Genomic DNA, 24,320 nt, shown 5'->3' with positions numbered 1-24,320 from the left:
GTGCTCCCAACTTGGCCATTTGGTCTAGAAGGACACCATGATGGATGGTGTCAAAAGCTGCTGAGAAGTCCAGTAGGACAAACAGGGATGTACCCCTCCTGTTCAGTCCCCAGCATAGGTCATCTACCAAGGCTGTTTCCATCCAGAAGCCTGGCCTGAAACCAGAGTGAGAGAGATCCAGATAATCCACTTCATCCAAGACCTTGTGGAGTTGAGATACCACCACCCACTTGTTCATCTTGCCCAGAAAAGGGAGGTAAGAGAAGGGACTCCCAGTGAAGTCCAGGGAGAGCCTTTACAGAAGGGGCAAACCACTACTGGCTTCAAGGCAAGCGGCAGCACTCCCTGTCCATCCTCCCTGTCTACTCATCCAGCCCCTCCCAGGCAAATCTAATAAATCAAACTGGGTAAAGATTAAGCAGGCAGGCAGATGGCCTCCAGTGGAGTTCCTGTTTTAGCTCCCAGTTTTCATATAGGCCAACTTTATAGCATGCAATTCTTTTTTCTCAGTTAACTAGTAATCCAGCTTTCCCAGATCTATTACTTTCAGGGGTATTTTGCAATGGGAAAGCCTGTTTTTTCCATTTGTAAAGGTTGGCTGGTGTTCCTCTAAAAATTAAGTACTGAAAATTGCTTGAGGGGATCTTGTTGGCATCCTTCAGTCTCGGAAAACTATGGTATCGCGCTCTGAATAGTGTTCTGGAACAGTGTCCGCTCCAGTGTGCAAAGCCTGAGTAAAGTAGATATGGAGGATAGACTGTTACCCATGCAGCAAATCCCCCCTCTCCACGTCACTGAAATGGTCCGATGGAAAGGCAGAAGCCAATACAGTTGGTTCCAGCGGCATCGCAGGAGTTACCAGAACGTGACTGTTGTTAGCCATGAACTGCCTCAGGGACTCCGGCTCCAGATTTTGCCTCGAGGTTGACTCCTGAAACCTTTTCCATAACTGGATGTAGCCACAAGGCAGTGGAGGTTTGGGATCAGAGTTTTCCTTTTCTCAGATGAACTGCCTTCCCAGGCTAACGAGTCCCATCTACCTGGTGGCTGTTTAGTCACCTCTTACGACAAGTACAGCCAAACTGAGGGCCTATTCTTATGCCCAGCCCCCAGGGGAATACATATCCCATTGAGGGGATATGTATAATATATTGCCCATGGGAATTATGCCACTGCTAACTATAGTCTAGCTTCCATTGGGGTGATATTGTGTTATATGTATGGTGAGAGTTCCTTAAAATAGCTTCTGTCCCTTTTGGTAAAGTTATAAAATCTTTGGCTGCTGTTTGTCAGTTTCCCCATATTTGAGGAGCTTTCTAGGTTAGGCGATGGCATTGCAATGGGTGACAAGCTTATTAATGAAAAAAGTAGTGGCTTTATGGCTAAACTAAATAGGACAATGGATTGGATCCCCCTTCATCACTTAAATAAAAGGGGATTCCCCAAGATGGCTTAAAAAAATCAAAACAATAAAAATGCAGCCTGATTTCTCGGAGCAGGACAATTTGCATTTTGGGTACCACCCAGGAAAGCTTTCTCCCTAATTTTTGCCAAGCAAAACTCTGGGCGGAAAATCGCTGATTTGATCTGTGATTTTCTGTATCAGCGAGGGGTCCGAGAACGGCCCCACTTGTATACTCTTTCATCAACTAACATTGGAGATTGGACCAATAACATACGTTGGTACTTTTTTTTCCTCTGCTGAGCACTAGAACTTGAATGATTTGGTGCAAATTAGAATATGAACAGAGGGTAGGTGTTCCCTTGGTTGTAAGCAGGATATTCCCTTGGTCGTAAGCAGAGAGGTTGCTAATGAACATGAGCCCAGTAGCTTGCCAGCCCCCTGTTTTGCAGTTTGCTGACATTGTTCAGGTGAACATAGTCAACCTTGAAACTGGAGTGCATGAACAGGAGCCATGTGAAGTTCTTGCAATATACAGATGTCTCCTGAATACTGAAGAGTCTCCTATGGTTTGATAAATTGACCTTAGCAGTCTTGGTTGTAACTCTGTCCGGCATAACACATGAAAAAGTCATGTAAGAGGAATGGGTTACAATATCAAAAGTAACCTGTATTTACAGTGGCATGCTTGTATGCCCTTGAGATGTATCATTATTGAATCGTGTTGCATTTAATGGACGTACTGTATAGCTGAATCCAAGATTGATGCTCTTGTTTTCAGCTTGGCAAATACCTGTTTTAATCTGCAGGATGCTGGAGCTGTTTTGTTTCTCTCAGATAGTGAAGTACTTTCTCCTGCTTTGTGCATCTGAAAAATTCATTGATTCTAACAAGTAAAAAGTTTTTTTTTTTGTTTGAGCTTTCTTTCATCCTATAGTTGTTCCTTGGATGTGTAGTTGCTGTACAGTCCTTGCATATGCTCTTAAACCGAACCAAGTTATTTCTATGAGCCTAATACAGTTGACAGATGTAGTAGTGGCAAGCTATTTATCTAATTTTAATCCCTTTGCTTTTTTGCTGCCTTTGAGATAATTCAGCATAAGACTCCTTTAAAATGCAAGTTGGTTTGTGGACTTGCTAGTTACATTAAATCCTATTAAAATTATAGCTGTGCTTCCAGACTGAGCTTCTAAACAATATAAAAATATCTCATTTCGATACAAAAAAATTCTAATGTCCCTGCTACAGCAGAAGTCAGCAACTTTTCTGGTAAAGAGGCTGGGCATTCAGCACTGTCATTGCCAAACTTCTGGTTTGTCATGTTCCCAGAAGTGGCTGTGAGGAGCTTGGCTTGGGAGGTGAGCCTCCTCCCAATTTGCTGCATGCTAGACAGGGAAAGGTAGGTGATCAGACAGGGAAAAAAGAGCCACCTGGGCAGTCTTCTCTGCCTTTCCCTTTCCAGTGTACTGTAAAGTGTGTGGGAGGCTTTGCCCCCTATGCTGAGCTCTGCGTGGGCCATAGTTTGCAAATCTCTGTTCCACAGCATCAACCCTGTTAGATACCTGACATTAGTCCTTTTTCTTAGCTCTTCTGTGTGGATGAAATTGATCGTTAGCAGGGATTCCCTTTTAGACAGATAGCCTTTGCCTTCTGTGTTCATTCAGCAAATTCTGTGTCTTGGAACTGTTGCCAACTGTTTTTTAAATAGTACATCAGCAAGAATGCTTTGGGTTTGGTTTTAAAAAAATAAGGTGAGGTTCTACATCATGATCCTAGTTTATTGTAGAATAATTTCTCAGCTTAGGCTGCATCTTTTCCCATGTACATCAGATTCGGCATCAAAAATTTTGGTGCTCGTACTTCAACTTGAAAAATACTTCCAGCCCTATCCATTTTAGTATCTGCAGTGAACAGATATCAGTCTAAGTCTGCAGTCCTAGCCACACTTACCTGAGAACAAGCCCTATTGTCTATAAAGGGACTGATAGCACACTCCTGAGCTGCCTGGTGCCCAGAGGAGCAGCAGTGCCAAAATGGCTGCTGCTGCATCCTATGGGTTTTGGACAGCTACCAACATCTCTTCAGGGGAAGGGGACATTTGTTCCCTGGGGAAAGGCGCAAGCCCCTCAATGGGGTTAATCAAGCCTGCGCTGGCTATTTTGCTGGTGCAAGCTTGAGAGACCTTGTGTCAGGTTGGGAGGCCTGACATGTGGTTCTGGAATCTGGATATGGTGAATCAGAGCTCCACCCTACTTTCCCCCCTCCCCTCCCTGCCCCAACTCACCTGTTGTCCGCCCGAAGCTTATCTCTTGCTCCAGGTGGTGTGCAGCATGCTTCCAGCTGGTACTGAGCAGACGCTAGTGCTGATCCAGTGCTTAGTGTTGTTGGTGTGCCTTGTAGCATGTTTGTGACACACAAGACTGGTGGAGGGCCGGCGCTGCGCATTTAGGATCAAGCCCTTCTGAATATATATGTATAAGATTGGGCTCTCAGTGTAACGATTTAATTACACTGTGATGAATAGTTTAGGAGAATGAACCCCTTTGAGCAAGAAGTAATGAAATATTGGAAGTTTACTGCTATTTGGATATAGCAATATTATTGCAAATATACCTGTCTTTAAAAACTAATGTTATTCCTGGAATTTCTGGGAGGCATTAATAAGCCTACTTTGTAATGTTTTTCTTTACATTCTCTTGTAGTACAAACTTATAGTGTCATCTTATTTTTTTGGTATAGAGCAGGGGTGTCAAACAGGCTGTATCTGGCCCATGTGATAATTGGGCTGTTCTTAGCTGCTGAGCTGCGAAGCGACGACTTGATAGGGCAACTCAGGTGTTAATTGGGCTCTCCCACATCTTGACAATATGATCAAGATTTGCATATTTTCTGCATTTACAGTTAGCGTGTTCCTACATCATAGTGCTTATTTCTGGCCATTATCTGCTAATGATGTCACTTCCTCCTTAATGACATCACTTCCTACCCTTAGTAGGCACTATGAATGCTATTTCACCTGCTGTATGAAATTAGGTGAAATGAGTTTGGGTATAGAATCTTTGATTCTAATGTGAGATATAAATCGTAGTACTGTCGTTTTTAAACATGTAGAACTCTTAAGGCTTTCATTACTGACATAATCTTCCTGAATATTATTTTTTTAAAGAATTTATACCGCTTTTGTCCCACAATCAGGTTGGCTTTTAAGTTAAAGCATCAGTACAGATTATAAATGTAAAACAATACTTAAACATTAAAAATGATTTGAACAATAAAGCAGAGCAGACCCCACTGGATAACATAAGACCATTAAACTTGCATTTCCTTAAAAGTGCCAGCAATCCAATATCTTCCTAAATAAAAAGTTCTGGAGGCCCTGCTGTAAGGTCTCCAAAGAGGGTGCTGTTCTTAATTCCAGAGAGAGGGAATTCCTCAAAAAAGGTGCCACCACCAAGAAGGCCTTATTTCTTGCCACTATCCTCCTCACCTCTGTCAAAGGCAGCACAGTTAGAAGGGCCATGAATGTTATCTATACGGTATTAGATTTATTTTCTGTTCCAACTCAAGGATTTCCTTCGGTTTCTCCACATAGAAATGTGTTCCAGGGATGTTAAACTCAATTCATACAGAGGGCCAAATTTAGCATTCATGGTGCCTGCTGAGAGCCAGAAGTGACATCATTAAGCAGATGATGGCCAGAAATAAGCACTTCCTTCTGTCTGAGTGGTAGAGCTGCTGCCTATGAAGCCCAGAGAACAGTTGGGAACGCAGTTTGAAACGGCAGGAAGTATCTGAGAGTTGCAGAAAGTGCTGACGAGATTAGTCATCTCAGCTGGTGAGAGAAGCGAAGGATGACCCCCACCCATGAGTGGAGTGCTGTCAGCTATGTGGGGGAGGTGAATGCAGCCAGAAAGTGACCAAACTGTGAAGGACTCCACCTGGAATGAAGGTGTTCTTGAAAGATAGAATTGGTAATTGTAGAAATCTCTATGGGGATTTAGTAAGCCTGCCTACGTAAACCACCTTGAATAAAGTCAGGAGAAGGTGGTATATAAATATTATTATTATTCTCACATAGAAACTCATAAGCTTCAAATGACAGAAGAGAAAATGTGCAAATCTTGTTCATATTTTCAAGATATGGGAGAGCCTAATTATCAAGCTGGGAGATCCCAATTATATTGGGGCCAGATAAATTGCTTCCACGGGCCTTATGTTTGACAGCCCTGCTTTATACAAATAGGGGATGGTGTGGCATTTACAAAGGAACACTGGTTGTTGTTGTTGTTGTTTTTTAAACAATCTGCCTTTCATCTTTCACTGCTTGTCAAGTGATACCTGTGCACTTGAAAGTGTAACTTCCTTTGGCTGTCTGCCATAACTCTGTGCTGCTTTTCCTTAATGTGATTTTACTAATTTGGGTCTTTCTTTGCAGCATATGCAAATGACAATCCAAGCTCTGCAAGATGAACTTAGGATTCAGAGGGACCTGAATCAACTTTTCCAGCAAGACAGCAGCAGTCGATCCAGTGAGCCTTTTATGACAGAGCTTACAGAGGAGAATTTCCAGCGGCTTCATGCAGAGCATGAACGCCAGGCCAAGGAACTCTTCTTGTTACGCAAAACCTTGGAAGAAATGGAACTACGCATTGAGACCCAGAAGCAGACCTTAAATGCTCGTGATGAGTCCATTAAAAAGTTATTGGAAATGTTGCAGAGTAAGGGACTGTCAGCCAAAGCTACAGAGGAGGACCATGAGCGGACAAGACGGTTGGCTGAGGCTGAGATGCATGTCCACCACCTGGAAACCTTGCTGGATCAAAAAGAAAAAGAAAACAACTTGCTAAGGGAGGTTAGTAGTGATTGATACATGAAGGTTATCTGAATCTTTCTCTCTCTCTTTCTCTGATTTGTTTCCCCTGCTGGTTATTCTTATTGCAGTTCAGGGTCTCTTCCAAGCTATGTATTTTTTCCTCAAGTAATTAGGTACTTTTTGTTTTTGACTTTCCATCCTTGCCATAGGATGTATTGTTAAAAACTAAAACTGTATCAGTGTCCCTCATGTGTCTAATACAGGTCCCATCTCTTTACCCATGGATTTGGAACCCATGGTTTTAACTAACGGCGGGTTCTGAACCAGTGGGGTTCAGGTGAAGGACGGCCCCGTACCCTCCAAATTCAACTGGAGCATAGCTCCAGTTGCATCCAAAGGGCCTTCTTAGGGTCAGGGAGGCCTCAGGAGGCCATCTGAATGCAACTGGAGCAGAGAGTTTAGTATGCCCTGACCTGCAGATCTGAGTATCCAGGAGTTTTGGCATCTGCAGGGGTGCCATGAGCGGAACCCCCGCGGATGCTGTAGCACGACTGTACTTGATGATGTCCCTTAGTTTTATGTAGATTTATTGTAGATACTTGCCTATAAGACGAGAAATTTCTACCAATAAATCAAGCATAGATTTACACCTCATCTTATCTGCAGATTAGTTAGGGCTCTTCAGGATGTTGTGGCAGCCAGGCAAAGCTTGGAGGAGCTTTAAACATGCCTGCAGAGGGTCTGTGAAGCATCTGAGGAACATTTGAGTGAATGCAGACAGCTTATAAACATTCAGCTTTGTTTACATTTCTCAGAACTCCATTGTGGAGGTCTTCTGAGCATACTCATTAACTCTAAACTCAGAAGTGCCTGTTAAAACAACAGTGAACAGTATAAAAAGTTGTCTGGCAGTGTGTTGTGCTGAGGTAAGTTGTTTGTTACTTTATATTAGTGCTGCATTTTTTTGGATGGTTTTTAAAACCGTAAATGCTTTTCTGAAGTTTCAAACTTGGATTTTTTTAAAAAGCAATTCTATTCAATGTTCAATTCTGTGCTTTAAAGGGAAATGGCACACAGTACTACGCAAGCACCTTGTTAATGTCTTCAAAAACAGTGGTGTGGCTCAGTTTCTTTCCCCCCTTTCAGTTAGGCTCCAGGGCAAGCTGCAGCTCCTCCTCACAAGCATCATTCCCCAAGTTTTACCCCTGACTTATTTGAGAGTCATGAAACATTCCATGATTTTTGGCTGAAAACCTGCCCTTGCCTTATCTGTGAGATCGACATAGACGAGTACCTATGGTAGATTATTCATAAAGACATTCTCCCAAGTATCTGGCTAACTAATTTTATTCTTGTCCAAATTTTTCTTTTCTCTTTGTCCCATTTGAGTCAATGATCTGATCAAATAGGCCCTTGTGCCTTTCTTCAGTGTTAAAACACAACACACAGTAAAGATTTGAAGCCATGAGTTTCTTGATTACAGATTTGATTATTGTACCTAATTTATTAGGTACACAGTGAGTTCAAGTCTAATATGTTTTGTCTGCATGATTTAATGTGAGGTATTTATATAGCTGCATCTGTGGATGTGCATTTGTAGGAGGGTTGGGTTTCTGATCATTGGCAATCTCTAAACTGTTTAGCTTTTTCTACAACTGTAAAGCTGAAATCTGATATGTGCATAATCCAGCCTACTCTGATGGATTCTGAAAATGGCGCTCTTCATGACATGAAGTCTGCCTTGTAACAGTGACCACCGCAGGTGGATGGAGTGTTTGGGCTCTGGATTCACTTCCTTGCATCCTCAGATTTGGGGCAAAGAGATTTGTAGAAGTAACCAGGAGCACAAATCTGAAAATGTGCTAATCATGCATGTGACTTTGCCTTTGTGCGCTCTAACAATCCTCAGGCAGAATGAGGGAAGATTTGCCATGGTAGCTAGGAGCATATCTCTGCTTGAGAATGGTAAACTATAATGACTCAGTCTGTAAATACTACTTGCATGAATCCACAGAAGATATTTCTGTACGTTAGTCTGTGTATGAGGTTTTATTTAAAAACTGTAAATGAGCAACTATCTGTATTTAGAAGGCAGGGAGAATCTTGATAGCGGTAACAAATAGTTGTCCTGTAGCTTCCATAGAAATATTTGCTTCACTATAAATCATGCATTAGATACATAGCCCAAAGCAATCACCATAGATACTCGCCTATAAGTCGACCCCACAGATAAGTTGAGGGCAGGTTTTGAGCCAACAATCATGGAATTTTCTATGACCCTCGGATGAGTCAGGGGTTAAACTTAGAGGGGTGTCTGACTATAGTTTTGTCTTATTTTACCCCAGGCCAGATCCTGAAAAATAACCTACCACTAATTGTTACCTAAGAACTGTAGTCTCTAATTTATTAAAAACATAATAAAGATCATAAGATACATTTTTATTCTTTTTAAAATTCTGGTCTTCACCACCTTTTTGTAAACACTGTCAGAGTAAGTGCACTGTAAACAACATACCAGTAAAACAGTGGTTCCCAACCTGGTATTCATGTACTCCCAGGGACACTCAACAGGTCATATAGGGGTACTTGAAAAAGAATGGAATAATAGTAGAAAAAGGCAGGCCATGCTCCAGAATGCCTTGCAAGGATCAGCATGGCAGGAAGGGAGGTAGCTAGCTGGCTTTGAAAGCCCCACCAACAGCTAGTTTTTGGTCATCAATTCATGTATGAACCAGTGATTGAAAACCAGCACAATAAAAAAGCTGAAACATAATATGGAGAGTGATCAATCACCCAGAATTTCTCAGCACACTTCTGGTGCAAAACAGTGCAAAGGCAGTCTTCTGTTCCTCAAACAGATGAAAAGAGAAAACACTGTGATGAATACATGAAGTCTGGGCTTTCATAGAGAGGAGATGAGGGCTTGTATTATTACAAACATTTTGCTAATATGAAGGGTACAATTTATTATTGCCAAGGGATATGCAAGTGAAAAAGGTTGGGAACCACCGCAGGAGAACCATGAATCAAATCCACCTTTAAGGTGCCTGGTGTGTTAAGCCAGAAGCTCTACATACAACATACAACCCATAACACATAATTGAGAGTGTGCAATTCAATTCACAGCAGAGAGATGCAGCTGCATATATTTGCAATCCTTTTTACTCAGAAGTAGACCCACTGCTTTCCATGGGTGTTATTCTTAAGTAATGCTGCATTGAATTGTAGCCTGGGAATTGTTGCTTCAAATGGAAAGGGGATCCCATCCTGGTGTTGAAAAAAAAGACCTCTGCCTTTGCAAAAGGGAATCAGGTTGCAGCAGCAAAAGGGAACGGGGGGAATAAAAGGTTAACTTTGGTTGAAAGGTCCCAGGAAAGTAACTATAGCAACTAACCAGCTGCCTGCCTAAGCTTAGCAGAGAAAGAACCTGTTCAGAGTTGAAAGGCTCTACCCTCTGATTGACCCAGAGATAAGGCAAAGTGAGAATTGGAGCTTGATTACTTGGCAAAAGTTTCACGTACTATACCTGAGTATCTACGGTACTTAAATTGAAATACGTACAGTATTTTAGTATTGCATTTTCATCATTTGGTGTAAATCCTCAAAATGATGGCAGTAGATAGACATCTGGCTTATTCAGAATAAGACAGTTACAGTCCAATACTACACCCCCCCCCCCACTGATGCAGCTGCACCAAGGAGACTTGCACTACATCCTGCGGGGGGGAGGGGGGGACTGGCAGGGAGACTGCACTGTTTCAAACAGCAACAAGTGGTTCAATGTGGCGGGCAGAGCACCAGCGTGCAAAAACTGCATACTGGGAAAAGCCCACTTGCCCTGACCTCCTTACTGTTGTTTGAAGCGGTGCACAGTTTCTCCAAACTCAGAAGCAACTGGCAATGATGTCATCACCAGACATTTCTGGGAGCTGCGTATTGCTGCTGGAGTACCTGAGTTGTCACGGGACCAGTAACTTTGGAAAGCGCTCATCTAATCTGAACACAGTGAATCCAGGCTTGACAACAATCATATCAGTAAACTTCCCTCTTCTTATCCATGCCTTATTTGGGCTTCTCATTGTTTGGGCCATAGTGTTAAGTTTGTACATCTGTGCAGCTGTTCATGTCCAGAAGTTGGTGGTATTTGCCTGTCAGTCTTCCACCCTTTAAGTACCAGTTGTTTGCTTCTTATAATGTTTTCTCCTTCTTGTAGAACAATTATATAAAGGACTCTGTTGTAGAATGTGACTTGGAAATGTCCTTCAGTGTTCTTGGAATGTGTGATCATTGGGTGATTTTCATAATAGCAATCTTTATGATTTTACTGACTGCTTTGTTCCTTGATATTTGTTTGGGAGCTGCTATTTTCAGCACACAATCTACATTTTTAATTATAGCTTCAGTTAGGGCAGTTAGAGCCCAATTTGTTCAGTTTCGTTATCAAATTTTAGAATTTTTATCAAGACTTGCTTTGTTCACATAGAATCCCCGGGTTAGCTCTTAACATATGACATTTTAAGCTCAGTTGTTCTATCTAACTTTCCATTTTATAAAGAGCAACATCTTTTTCTCAAAAATAGCAATAATGAAAACACAGCTTTACCTATAGAAGAATAGGAAATCTTTAGACAGGAATATGGCTGAAATTCAGCATATAGAATAAACTTTTAGATTTCAGGTGCTATTTGGTCTTGCTTTAAAGCATAACTTTTTAAATTTTAATTTATATTTTAATTATGTTTGGACGTTTCCATTACCTGCCTGTCACATTAGTCACCACTTATGTACCCTCTTGTCTACTTAACCCTTAGCTACAGTATCTTATTTGTCATTTTGTATGCATACATGTATTGAATACAGGTATGTGCTGCATAACAACATTGTGGACAATGACAAACTGTATATAATAATGGTCCCATAAGACTATAATGGGGGTTTATAGCTGAGAAGTAATCTGTTGTACCAGATTCTCCCACTAGATGATGCCATGCATTAAGAATGTTCACACAACAATGAAACCACCTAACAACATGTTCCTCAGAATGTATCCCCATTGTTAAGTGCTGCAGACCTGTACACAGGTCATTAATAAAGATTGGTTTTTTAAATTTTTCAGTATGCATTCGCTGTATTTTGTCGAAAGACATTTGAATAACCAAGCCAACATTCAGTGCTGGGTTGGTTTTTCTGAAATGCAATAAATATACTATGAAATCACCTCATTGGATCTGATGCCATGCATGCAAGGTTCCTGAAGAAGGGTGGGGAAATCTTAGTGTCACCGAGTGTACTTGAAATTCATGGGGGATAGCATTTTCACAAAAGACTTGGAAAAAATATTAAACATTTTATAAGGGTTTTACCTTATACAACCCTAATAACTAGTATGTATTATTTATCAGCTTATATCTCTTATGTGGAGATGGAAGAGCAGAGCCCCCCCCCCCCCGAAGGAGAGTTACCCTCTACTGAAGTGATGTAACTGCAGTAGTACTACCTAGCCATCTGAAATGATGATGCTCAAGCTACCACAGTGCAGAGACTCAGGTGCCTGGGTCTCACTATCAGGATTTGGTTTGAGGTTGCTGGCACCTCTCACTAACATCTAATCTGTGCTGGCTTTGGAACGTTCTTCTGAAAATATGGATACAATATAATGGTGCTATTGGATTCACCTCTTTAAAATACAACTAGAATTCGTTTTCTGATTCAGTTCAACTCTAGGTCTTCTAACTAGAAATCTGAGTGTCTGTTCCTTCAGAGCTACTGAAATTCAGGTGTATTTTCTTCTGCCGTTTGCATGTTGAGTGTTTTGATGAATTTGACAGTCTAGAAAGTGTTGGATCATCCCTAATGTCTCTGAGGAGAGAGCTGTCGTCATCAGTAACTAGGTGATTGCTGCCCCGTAGGAGTATTACTGGCACAGATGCTTTATTGGTTTATTAAGCATATACCAGAGTGTTGCTGTTATATTTTAATCCTCTTTTTAAAAAAGCATTTTTATCTTTTCACCAGAAGACAGAAATGTTAGAAGATGCCCAATAAGAAGTTGTATAGTTTGAGAATATTGAGGTTAATTTACTGCTATTATGTGGTGCGGAGAATTTTGTGACTGGAAAGACAGAAGTTTGAGGTTCCTTACCTCATGTGTATGGATAAATGAAATGTTACTCAGTTCGGTTGGTGATAGCTGCCGTGTTTTGATGTGAAGCATTTGTTCTGGATGCCTGAGAAAAATGGGGAAATCTCTGTTTCTACCATTTTGAAAAAATGATTGACATCAAGTGCTATTGTGCTTACCCTTTTTATTTCTTCCTGTCCAGGAGATGCATCGTCGTTTTGAAAATGCTCCTGACTCAGCCAAGACTAAAGCTTTACAGACAGTTATAGAGATGAAGGTAAGAATATTACAGGCACAGGAAAGAGGACCCCTTATCATGAACCCAAGCGCACAGTACTTCCCCCTCTGTTTTCAATTTAGCCATAGGCACCTCAGTCTGTAATATTAATTAAACAGTGCAGTAGTAATTTCCAAGTATACAAGAGATTGTAATTTTATACAGAAGCTAATGCGGAAATTGTTAGACTAACCCTTCCCATGTAACTTGGGAGTGAGGTTGTAAAACTTTTTTTAAAAATCCAGCCAGGTTATAACATAATACCGTTTTCCTTTATACCTTTCTCCTGCTGCCAGAATATTTTTAGAGCACTGCTGGTTGAAATTTCAATGATGGGTAGTGTTCTGTGGGATGACATGATAAAACAGTCTTGTCATATTAGCATAGTGCAATGGTTCCCATTGCCAGTTATTCAAGTCCCTGATTTATTTATTTATTTATTTATTTTCTTACTTATTTATATCCCACCTTTCTATCCCAGCAAAGGACGCTCAAGGCGGTGCACCTTATGGAGTGTTTAAGCTTCACATTTATCAGGACTATTCTGGTGGCCTTACATTCCCCTTCCTCTGTCCTTCAATAGGAGCTGAAGCACATTTGCCTACTTGCAAGTAAACATGTGATTCAGTTTCACTTTCCATAAGGCTCAATACATTTTCCTTGTCAGCTGGGCAAACACTTCCTTCTCGAGTGTTTTTTGAGGCTTTCATTCATTGGATCGAATCCATTCTGGTGGTGTTGCATTCCTCTAGACCTGCCCTTTGAAGTGGACTGAGGCACGTTTGTCTACTCATGAATAAATGTGCATGTGCAGCTCAGTTTCTCTTTGCATAGTACTCGATACATTTTCCTTCTCAGTTTCATGACCCACCAACATTCAGGTTGAGACTGACAGTTTGGGAAACACTGGTGCTGTATGCTACAAGTACTAGAATTTTGTGCCAGAGAAACCCAATATTATGAGTTGGCTCTCTTTCTTCTGCAAATCAACAATTAAACTGTATGTTAAGAAAGGCAGTCTTCCATCATGTTAAGTCTAACCTGAGGACACAATTTCCTTTATGTCAGAGCAAACATGTCTTCTATCTCTGACCTATATTCCCTCTCTAGAAAAAGAGAGCTTTTTAAAAGCATCACTTTAATTCCCTTCGTTAGTTTGTTTTATACAGTCCAAATGAATCCTATTGTAGCATTGATTCACATTGGTAATGGAGCCTCACGTACATGGTCTTCCTCTCTCTTCTGCGGAAAGGAAAACTTTGTTTCTCTAGGAAGCACGTTTCCCAATGTGTGGAGGAGTTCATTATGTGAAATTTTCCTTCTTATTGAAAAGAACACAGCCTCTGGATCTATAACAGTAAAGATCTAACAATCACTATTTCTTCTGTAAACTTATATAAAGGCTTAACCAGGAGTGTTAGGTTTTTTAATACAGTCAACCTGCATAAAACTGCATATAAATATAGACATGAGTGGGAAGTGATCTTGAGAAAAAAGAAAATCATGGTTGCAGTGTATTACCTGACTTGTTTTTAAGGCAGATCATAGTGTGTAAGAGCAACTTGTTTACTGAGTTAGTATGTACCATTCATGCAGCAGCCTACTAGTCTTGAAATGGTTTATTTAAGCAATTGATTATTCTTGCTCTCTTTGGAATTGGAGGAATTGGATTTTGTTTCAGTATATCTGAATATGAAGTACCCCAGGTTCCATTATAAAAACAGGGTGAAAATGTTCTGTATTTTAAAGCTTCTGTTTTAGTTGCCCATCACCTTACTGTGGTTCCATCCTTTCTCAGAATTTAAATTATCAAATATTGTTTTCAAGTGGTAGTAAAACCTGCTTGTCTTAATGTAAAATTTAAGTATAGAAACATGTTTAACAATTATCTTGTTGCAAGGTGTTACAAGGTTCAAAAGCAAGACTCAAGTAGTCAGGGTGATCATCTGCAAGCCTTTATTATGTTGCCAGCAATGGGCGTCTCAAGGGACTACTGTCCAAAGCATTGAGAGCATGTGTCAATCTTAGTCAGACCCTTTATAACATTTTGGGTCCTTTGTTTGAAGATTTGGAACTTCCCATTGACTGAAGTTTAACATCATAGATGGGCCTCACTCTTCATAGCTGTAGATAGCCTTAGAGACGTTTGATTGGTGAGCTTCAAGTTATAGGTTCCAAATAAGGCAAAATTATACATTTAAACATATGGAATACAGAGTTTTCAAGAACCAGTAGAGTGCACTATAACCTTATTTTTATTCAGAACTGGTCTTTTGGTAAGTCTTCAGACCTTATTTCTTGGCATACATCTTCTTTCCTGATTAAGATGGCCTTGCATGAGCCACCTGCTTTATCTCTTCCACATTCCTTCTCCTGTTCTCAGCAAAACTCTGTGGGGCTTTCTGCCAACCCTTGTTAAGCAAGGTCCTTTGAACTTGCTTTTACTCTATGCCTTAATTCTATTTGTAACCTGTTACTTTGAGTACTTTTAAGAGATCTGTAGTGATATACCTTTCATATATTTTAACATAAACAAGCCAAACTCTCATTGTGTAAAGAATTTCTTTTAAATGAGAAATCCATTTCTCATTTACTTTTAAACACATTACATGTTCTTCATATCAATTGCAGCTCAACAGAGGCTTTCTCATGAAGGTTTTGCTTATCTAGTATAATTGTATTCTTTTCTGAACTATTTCTGCAGGTGTCTAGCTAAAAAATCCAATTTCAGCCTGCCAACTGATAATACCAAAACCTTTCTGTACTACAATGTTGCATATTTGTGTGTTTTCCCATCATTGTGACATCTTGGCTTGCCTGCATATTGCTGCCAAAAAAGAGTTTTATCTTTGAGATGCAACTCTCTTTGCCAAATTCCAAAATGTATCAACGCAAGACTTTGAGGCCTAAAGGTCTCAGCTAGCAAAACAGCTTACTAAACTGCTTCTCTGTGAGACTGACAATGGTTTTGCTGGACATAGTTTTCATTATTCTTATGTGTTTCTATGCTTTAATCAAACCTTTACTAATATCAGGCAATTAAAATGTACTCTGATAGCTACCACATTTCTCTATATATGTTGGTTATACTTTAACGGCAGAGACTAATTTAAAGGCTTGGAAGGATAACTAACAGGCAAACATGGTGATTTCTTTGGCACTTCTGAGTTCTGAAATAATTCTTCCAGTGTTTTCATGTAAGGCTTCTTAGCTAAGACAATAACACTGTCCTTTGCTTTAAAAAGCATGAAAGAATAATAATTTTAAAACTGCAAACTGCCTTTGCTAAGATGGGCATTCTTCTGCTCATTGTTATCTGTTTTGCCATTCAAGCAGGGAGCCTCAAAAGCAGGAGTTTCCTTCTATCTGCTCCCATCCTCCCTTCTTTCAAAATATGTATTGTTCCTCTGAGTTTTTATCTCTTGCTAGTAGCTAGACGCCTTGAGCAACCTTGACATTTAACAGAGCTGCCAGTCTTTAGCAGAGCTTGCCAATTCAGCAGAACAGCCAGTTTGCAATTTCCAAGCTTTTTCCCTAAATGAAAATGGGGTGGCTTTTAACCTATTAAGCTTTTAAGCATTTGCCCTGTTAAGCATTTGCCCTAATGGCATATTACCCTTCATTCAGTGTTACCTTCTATCAATCTACTGTCTGTGTATAACCATAGCATGGTGCATCTAAGCAGTGGCGTAGCTAGCGAGGGGTGGGGGCAGTCCACCCCGGGTACCAACCTTGTGGGGGGGGCACCACAAATGACCCAACATCGCTAACATTGCGGAGGTTACGAATAACCCCATTATGCTATATACCACTGAATGTGGAATTTCCAGCAGAATGCAATGGAAAAAACTGGAGTGAAATATCTCCATCAAAAGTTATGACCAAAAAACCAGAAACAAAAAAATGCATGGAGCCCTATGGAAAGTGAAACCGAACCATATCATGCATTTACTCGTGAGTAGGCAAACTTGCCTTATTCTGTTGGAAAGGGCAGGCTGAGAGGAATCCAAGGACACCAGAATGGTTCCTGTCCAATGAAAGCAGCGCCCAAAAACACCCAAGAAGGAGGTCCCTCCCTCCAAGCAGACAAATGTATTGAGCCCTATGGAAAGCGAAAGTAAGCCACACAGTCATGTTCACTTGTGAGTAAGCAAACGTGCCTTGGCTGCTGGTCAAGTCAGGCAAAGGGAAGTGCAAGGCTAGCTGCATGATCCCCATCTGATGAAAGTCGAGCTCAACAAATGCTCCAGAAGGCAGTACCCTTCCCCCCCCCAAAGAACAAAACAGAGGGTTGAGCTGGTAAGATCAATTTTAATTTGTTTTTAGACTTGTAAAGCCAGGTGGGTCCTGATAGTGATATGGTTGAAAAATAAGAAAATACTGAACTGGGCACTGGGGAGAGCTGAAAATCTCACTGATATTTGTGTGTGTGTGGGGGGGGGGGATGTTATTGCAGATAGGCTACAGAGAAAATTCACTTGATGAAACAGAGCTGGCTTCCCCTTATTTATTTGTTTTTCTTTAATTTAATTATTTATAATTTATTTTATTTTGCTTGTTGATGTCACTTCCAGCCATGACATCAGTTCCGGTGGGTCCAGACAGATTACCAATCTAAAAAGTGGGTCCCAGTGTTAGAGTTTCAGAACCACTGCCTTAACTCAAAACAGGCAAATGAGACATCCTCAGTGGGGGTGGGGTGACGCCCTGTTGACCAAAATTCTGGAAATCATGGCTTTTAGGAATAATACCATCATGTTATGTACCATTTGATGCAGAATTTCATCCACTGCTGTGGGGAAATATTCACTGCATTTATTTTCTGGTCATTATTTTTATTCATTTCATGTCATGACTATTACTGTCTCTCAGTCTCAGCTACCTCACAGGGTTGTTGTGAGGACAAAATAAGGGAAGGAACCATGTGCACCACCCTGAGCTGCTTAGAGGAAGGGTGGTTTAAAAATGCGAATGAATGAATAATTAATATAATTAAATAATTATGTCATATGGGGTGACAAAAATTTCTGGGCCCTGGGTGTCAAATGACCTAGCTACGTACGCCACTGCATCTAAGAACAGTGTAAAACCATGTCCAGTGAAATTCTGTTGTTTGGACAATGTGTGAAAAAGCAAATATCATGCAATTTAGTTTCTTTCTTTGAAGGATTCTAAAATCTCCTCTATGGAGCGTGGACTCAGAGATTTGGAAGAAGAGATCCAGATGCTGAAGTCTAATGGAGCACTCAGTACAGAAGAACGTGAAGAAGAAATGAAGCAAATGGAAGTGTATCGTAGTCATTCCAAATTCATGAAAAATAAGGTAATGAGTAAACAGTGCCTGTCAGTTGTTCCTCATGTTTTGACCAAAGTTCAGCAGAACCTGATTAAAAAACACTACCATTTAGTATGGTTACTAAAGAATACTATGATAATGGCATTCCCATCCATCTAATGCATTGTTTGTGTATTAATTCTCCCTGCTTGCCATCCTCCAGTGGTACAGGGCCCTGGGTTGCCCTTGATTCTGTCCCCTAGAACAGGCGTGACCAAACATTTTGTCAGGAGGGCCACATCTCTCTCACAGTGTGTCAGGGGTCGAGAAAGAATTAATTTACTATTTAAAATTTGAATAAATTTGCATAAATGAGTATATTAGGGATGGAACTTATATGAATGAATGAAGGTCTTGGAATAGCTCAAAGCCTATAAAAGGCCTTGCACAAAGCAAGGCCAGCCTTTCCTTCACTACCACTGCTGCATCACAGACATGAAACAGCAAGTAGTGGAGGGAGCCCTCATCCCACAGCTCAGATGAGAAGTTGGACAGTTGTCCTCATGCTGAGAGCAGTTGCGTCAGGCCAGCACAGGCTCCAGAAAGTCTCCAGAGGGCCAGAGGCTCATTGGAGACTGGGGGCTCCCCGAGGGCCTGATTGGGAGCCTCCGAGGGCCACAAGTGGCCCCCGGGCTGGGGTTTGGGCACCCCTGCCCTAGAAGATAGCTTCTGGAAGAAATAATTTTGCTGGAATGGGGGTTGGGAAAAACCTCCCTCTCCCCCTTAAGCAAGTTTTTCTCCTGCCTCTGTAATAATCAGATGCAGGTCTGCAGCCCAGCCGGAGGAGCCAATGTTATGTTCTCACAGTGGCTGTACACTGTGGAGGTTAAGAAAGAAAGATTTAGGTACCCCTCTGCTTGCTTGACCTGGGGTGACTGAACCAGCTATGGACTATCTCTTAATCACCAGCAAAATCCCCCTCAATAGGTACACCCATTGGTAGAGGTGTTTCTTTCCAGTGAGTCAGATAGGTTTACTCCCCAGGTCTTACTGAACACCATGAGCTGAGTTAGGTAAATAGCACCTTCAAACACGTCTACCTATTCGTGGGAATGGTGAGTATGCCTAGGGCCTGGTCTCATTGCTTGGCCAGGTATGGAACTAGACTGAAGATTCCTCAAAATCTAGCCAGCCAAGAGATCAGACCTCCTCTGCCCCTTTTCCCTCTCTGAGTAGACTCATTTTATTTTCCTTTCACTTCTCCAATGCTAGTCTTCCTCATCTCCACTTAAGTTCTTGGAGTTTCTTGTTACTCATCCCCTATTGGTCCAGGAGAGGATAATTTCTCTCATGGGAGCTGGGCTAACTAAGGGTTTGTTTCCAGCTTCTATCTTTCCCTTCACTTCTTTCCAAAATATATGAGAAGAGGCACCCATGCCTGAGATGACCATGGAGGAGTTGAAGTTCTTGTCTCAAGGTCCAAAGTCTTAGAGAAAGGTTGTCCTGGTCCCATCATTGGACAGGTATTCACATAACCCTGAGAATACCCAGAAAGGATACTTCTGCCAAGCAAAGGTGCTTGGTTAGATGAACCTGTAACTGCTATGCAAAGGTTTCATATCTCCTCCGAGATGTAGTGGATACATTGATTGGAAAATTGAAGTTGCACTCAGAAGGGTTTTGGAATGCATGGCACCAGTGGGCAAAACCCCTTTGTGCTTAGACTACAGAGTCATCTTAGTCCAGCTCAACACCTTCACCACACCAACCTGTCCAAAGTGGAAAGACAGGTTGGTAGCAATCTGTATGATGCAGCATTCTTCCGTCTGACTGATGGAGACAGTGTGCTGTGTGGGCAGGGCGATGGTGGCCACAGTGTTCTGACCTGTTTCAACTAAGCAAGTGCTCATATTGGTGCCTGACGTCTCTTTAGCAAGCATGTAGATAGTGCTGCAGTTAACTCTTCTCACAAGTCCAAGAGAAAAGTCTGAAAATCAGCCTCCAAAGTCACCTCCCCAAACCTGGGGTTGCAGCCCAAATGAAGGTGGCTGGAAGGTTTGGGGGGGGGGGATGGGGACGGCGATTGTGATGTCCAGACTGAGACTCGCTTGGCTCCAGGGGACCTGAACTAGCTGCTGTCAATGCCCCTCCCTCCACAGTTGGCTGTTTTCAAGGCGTTGTATCTGAGGAGCCTCTGTCCAACGCATTGCTTCCACTGCGTCAAGAGGTGCAGCTGGCAGGCCGCAAGTTTGCCAGGACGGCCAAGGCAGCTGAGTGAACAATCTGGTAATGTCCAACCATGATGTGGAAACAAGTGAACACTGTAATGTGGTGTTCTCTATTCTTGCCAACAAGTTAATTGCTGCTGTTGTTAACGTATCAGCTCCATGGGTTGCCAGATTGAGAGGAAAACTGTATTTAGCTTCATAGCAAAATTTTTGGAACCAACACTTAATCACCACTACTCCAGCATTACTTCAGTTTCACACTTGAGAGGGCAGGGCTGAGATAGATGGGACTCTTAGATAAAGTGAAATTGCACCCTTTTAACAGCAAGGAAGGTGTTAGTAAAATATATTTGGGAAATCTGGATATGTATCATCTGTTAACGCGAGGCAAGGACTTTATGCCTTTTCTACATCTCAAAATGGATCCCCCCAACCCCCACCTGGCAGCTCAGCCGAAGCCTCCAAATTCTTATGGCAATTCCCTTTGATCCCCGTTAAGGAGGAGGTGTATTTTTACTGTGTCTCTGAAGATACTATTCCATGGCTATCACATCAGCTCATAGGGTCTCCGAGTTGTCAGCTGAATCAGAGCTCTGTATCTTTCAGAGGATGGAGCGGTTCTCAGACCCCTCTTCATCCTGAAAGTGTACTCTGACATACACCACGAACAGGAGCTAGTCCTACCATCTTTTTGTTCCAACTCTTCTCATCCCAGAGAAAGTGAGCAGCACCATCAGGAGAGCTGTTAAGTCTACCTTAAGCAGGCTCAGCTTTAGATGTTCAGTCTCCTTATTTGTCAGTCTCCTCATGGATGATTATTCATCACTGTCTTTGGGGACCAGCAACCTCCTATGCAATCTGCTCTAGATTATCAGTCAAGCCACATAGAGCAGCACCTTGATCTTTCTGCCCTTCCTTTATGCAGTGCTGCAAGGTGCTTCTGCTGATGTAGTCTTTGACTGAAGTATCTCTCAGCAGGTGGCCTGATCTTAGTATATGGTATTAGTGTTTTCCACCTGATGTTGAGGTGCATTGCTATGAGACTCTCCAGGATCCTGGACCGCAGGAGGGTGACAAGTAGGGAGAACAAGAATTTGCTTACTGTGAATTCTCCTGCTTGTTCCTTAAACAGTAGTTCAACACACACCTTTTTGCTTTCTGAAACTTGCTCTACCAGTCTTCCTTTTGCCAGGGTATCCTGTTTTCTTCCCTCTACACTGCTTCAGCAACAGACGGATTCCAGGTGGGAAGTGAGGTGTCTCTTAACTCTCTTCCCAGACAATTCTTTCTTTAAAGAACTTTCCTCCTAGTGGAGGAGAGCACCCCAGAGTCCTGGACCACTGTTGGACAATCAAGTAGAAGTAGCATTCATAGTAAGCCAGTTCTTGCCTGTGAACTTAGGAGGATATGATTGTTTTAAAGATCTTGTGTATTGATCAGGGCGGAGGGTTTAACAAATGGGTTTAACAAATGTTGAATTAGCTGGCTGTTTTTTTGCCAGAGGAGGAAGGTTGCCAGCGAAATTTTCAATATAAATGTAAAAAGAATAACAATGTCGTGGCAGGTAGAGCAACTGAAGGAAGAGCTAAATGCCAAAGAGGCTCAAGGGGAGGAGCTGAAAAAGAGAGTGACTGGTCTTCAGACTGAGGTCTCTGCCGTAAGATTGACTTCTGGCCGTTGTTTGTGCTCTGCTAGCTGGAATGTTCTTTGGGTAGCTTACACTGTGCTTACCTTGCACTCTGCAGCTTCAAGAGCACTATAACTAACTGGTACACTCTGCTCTGTATCTTTCCCTTGTTCTCATCTAGTTCCTATATGTAACATCACAGTCTATAATGCTTCCTGAACTCAAATTTTGCTACATAGTTAAAGGACCTCATACTATATGACAATTTTTATTCTTGCATTCTTTCAAACTAAAAAATTCATGGATTTTTGGTTGCATGAAAATAAATACCACTTGTCAATAAAATCTGAGCATTTTGAGTTTCTGACTGCATGCCTAGGATTATCTTCTGTCAGGGGCTATGTGCAAGACACCAGGAGCAGAAATGGAGAGTTTTTGCTGTCTTTATTTCCTGTGCTGCCTTGAAATATGTGCTCCACATTTAATCCAAAAATGTATTTCAGATCTTTGGGAATTGTAAGGCTTTGACTTATTGTAGTCATTGTATTTGAGAATTCAAATACAGAATTCTTTGTAAAGAATTCTTTGTAAAGAATTCTTTTTTCTTTGTACATGAGAAAAGAGAATTCTTTGTACATGAGAACTAACCTGTGATCTTATTCTGATTGCGCTACTGCTGCGGATATTTGCCTCTGAAGAAGAACTCTGATTTGAACATTTTAGAAACTTACACCATTTAAAACATATAATATGCTCAATTCCAGAGCACAGATATGACTGATTGTGGTGTTTTGCAAAACATGGAATAATCATGTAATATTTTTCTGAGAGTACAGTAGAAGTTGTGTTAAGTGACAAAGGGCACAATCCTAACCAGGTCTACTCAGAAGTAAGTCCTGTTTTGTTCAGTGGGGGCTTACTCTCAGGAAAGTGCAGTTAGGATTGCAGCCAAATTCAGTTAGTTGCCTACCACGTCAGGCAAATGGAGATGCCAGGTAAATGATCATGCTGCTAAACCTAGTGTCAGTTAAGTGAGCCATTCATCCCCCTCCTCACTTACCTGACAGTTCATCTGCAGTGCCCTCCTTCACAAGGGCCTTCTAGGAATGAAGACATTCCACTTCCTTCCTCAAGAAGGCCTCGTGAGGAAGTGGAATGTCTCCATTCCTAGAGGGCTCTTACAAGGAAGAAAGGAGAGTGGTGGTACCGCAGGAGGAACCCTGATAGGTAAATGAGGGAGCAGAGGGGGTTTGTTAATTGGCATGAGCCAGCCTTGATTCCTGTGCATGCTGGATAACAAAACAGTTACAGTGTAGTCACAATAGTGATAATTTCATTTTAAGATTAGTACCAGAATATATATTGAAGCTGCCTCTGTTTAAATACATACATTTTGTACATGTGTTGGTTAGAATTCCTTTTTTCCCACCACTCTGACCACTTGAGGCACCTTATAAACATAGGGTTACATCCTAAGATCAAGTGGAGCTGCACTTCATTATTGGAAGCTTCTTCTGAACGTTTTACACATGGAAGGATCACTTCCATGACTGAAACAAGTCCTTAAGGGAGTGTAGTGCTGCTTCTGCCACTAGAACTGCATTCCACCCTGTTGTCTTAGAATATAACCCATAATTATTGTACAGAAAAACAAAGGGGTGATGTAACAGCAATACTAACTGCATACATGGCACTGGCTTGTGCTCTTTTTATAAAAGCAGAATTGCTGCTACTTTCTGAGACCAATACTATGACTATAGTTGCCTTAATCAGAACTATTTTTTTCCAGAGAAATTTGCTTCGCTTTTTGGTTTTCAGCAATTGGCAGGCCCTTCTCCAACTGTGGACTGTAGTAGTAAAACAATATGCTTATTGACTACAGTATGATTGTCTCCATTCTGCTTCATTTTCTTGTGTACTGAAATGTTTTAAGATTATATTTATACAAAAGTGTGCATTCAGTGGGATTACTTTCCTTCCTTTCCTAATTTTCTGAGTCAGCTTGGTGCTGTGCATTGTAGATAGCTGGACATGTTTCAGGTGTGTTCTAAATTGGCTTGAAATCCTCTCTGTGATGCATTTAAAGTACAGTTTGATAAATGTTCCTCTGGTTTCTCTTATAGATTGGCCAGGTGAAACAAGAGCTGTCACGCAAAGATACTGAGCTGCTGGCTTTACAGACAAAGCTGGAAACCCTCACAAACCAGTTTTCTGATAGCAAGCAACACATTGATGTGCTCAAGGAGTCCCTTACAGCTAAAGAGCAGAGAGCTGCCATTCTACAGACTGAGGTGATGCAACCATCTCTAGAACATTATATAATTCTGTCACTTTTTGACTTGAGAGATAAGCGGATACATGTTCACACATTGCTGGAAAGCTATTGACTATGGGTTGTGCATTTCCTTTCCTTAAACTCTACATTTGAGCATGAATTTTTCCCATCCTCTTTAACCTCAGTTTTCAGCAGTGACTTGCCAGATGACTCCAGTAAGCCTGAAAGTAGGGCATAAAATAAACAGACCCTTTCCCATTATTGTCCTTAGCAATCTGGCTTTCAGGCATACTGCTGGGAGT

At 41.4% G+C, this 24,320-nt stretch overlaps 1 protein-coding gene across 5 annotated transcripts in view; it reads left to right on the top strand.

The window, feature by feature from the left end:
* Positions 1 to 24,320, top strand: part of ERC1 (ELKS/RAB6-interacting/CAST family member 1) — a 210,856-nt gene that overhangs the window by 22,690 nt on the left and 163,846 nt on the right. For 3 of the 5 annotated variants that reach the window (XM_066633524.1, XM_066633522.1, XM_066633527.1), the window contains exons 3-7: positions 5,838 to 6,254; positions 12,539 to 12,613; positions 17,781 to 17,936; positions 21,681 to 21,764; positions 23,867 to 24,034. In XM_066633524.1, the coding sequence (XP_066489621.1) occupies positions 5,838 to 6,254; positions 12,539 to 12,613; positions 17,781 to 17,936; positions 21,681 to 21,764; positions 23,867 to 24,034 (900 nt within the window). The remainder of the gene's footprint in view (positions 1 to 5,837; positions 6,255 to 12,538; positions 12,614 to 17,780; positions 17,937 to 21,680; positions 21,765 to 23,866; positions 24,035 to 24,320) is intronic. The other 2 variants (XM_066633526.1, XM_066633525.1) reach the window with 1 other exon arrangement.

Source organism: Tiliqua scincoides, chromosome 7, assembly GCF_035046505.1.
Source record: "Tiliqua scincoides isolate rTilSci1 chromosome 7, rTilSci1.hap2, whole genome shotgun sequence".
NCBI classification, from domain to species: domain Eukaryota; kingdom Metazoa; phylum Chordata; class Lepidosauria; order Squamata; family Scincidae; genus Tiliqua; species Tiliqua scincoides.
The sequence above is the reverse complement of the archived record's forward strand: the minus strand, read 5'-3'. Positions and strand labels throughout refer to the sequence as shown.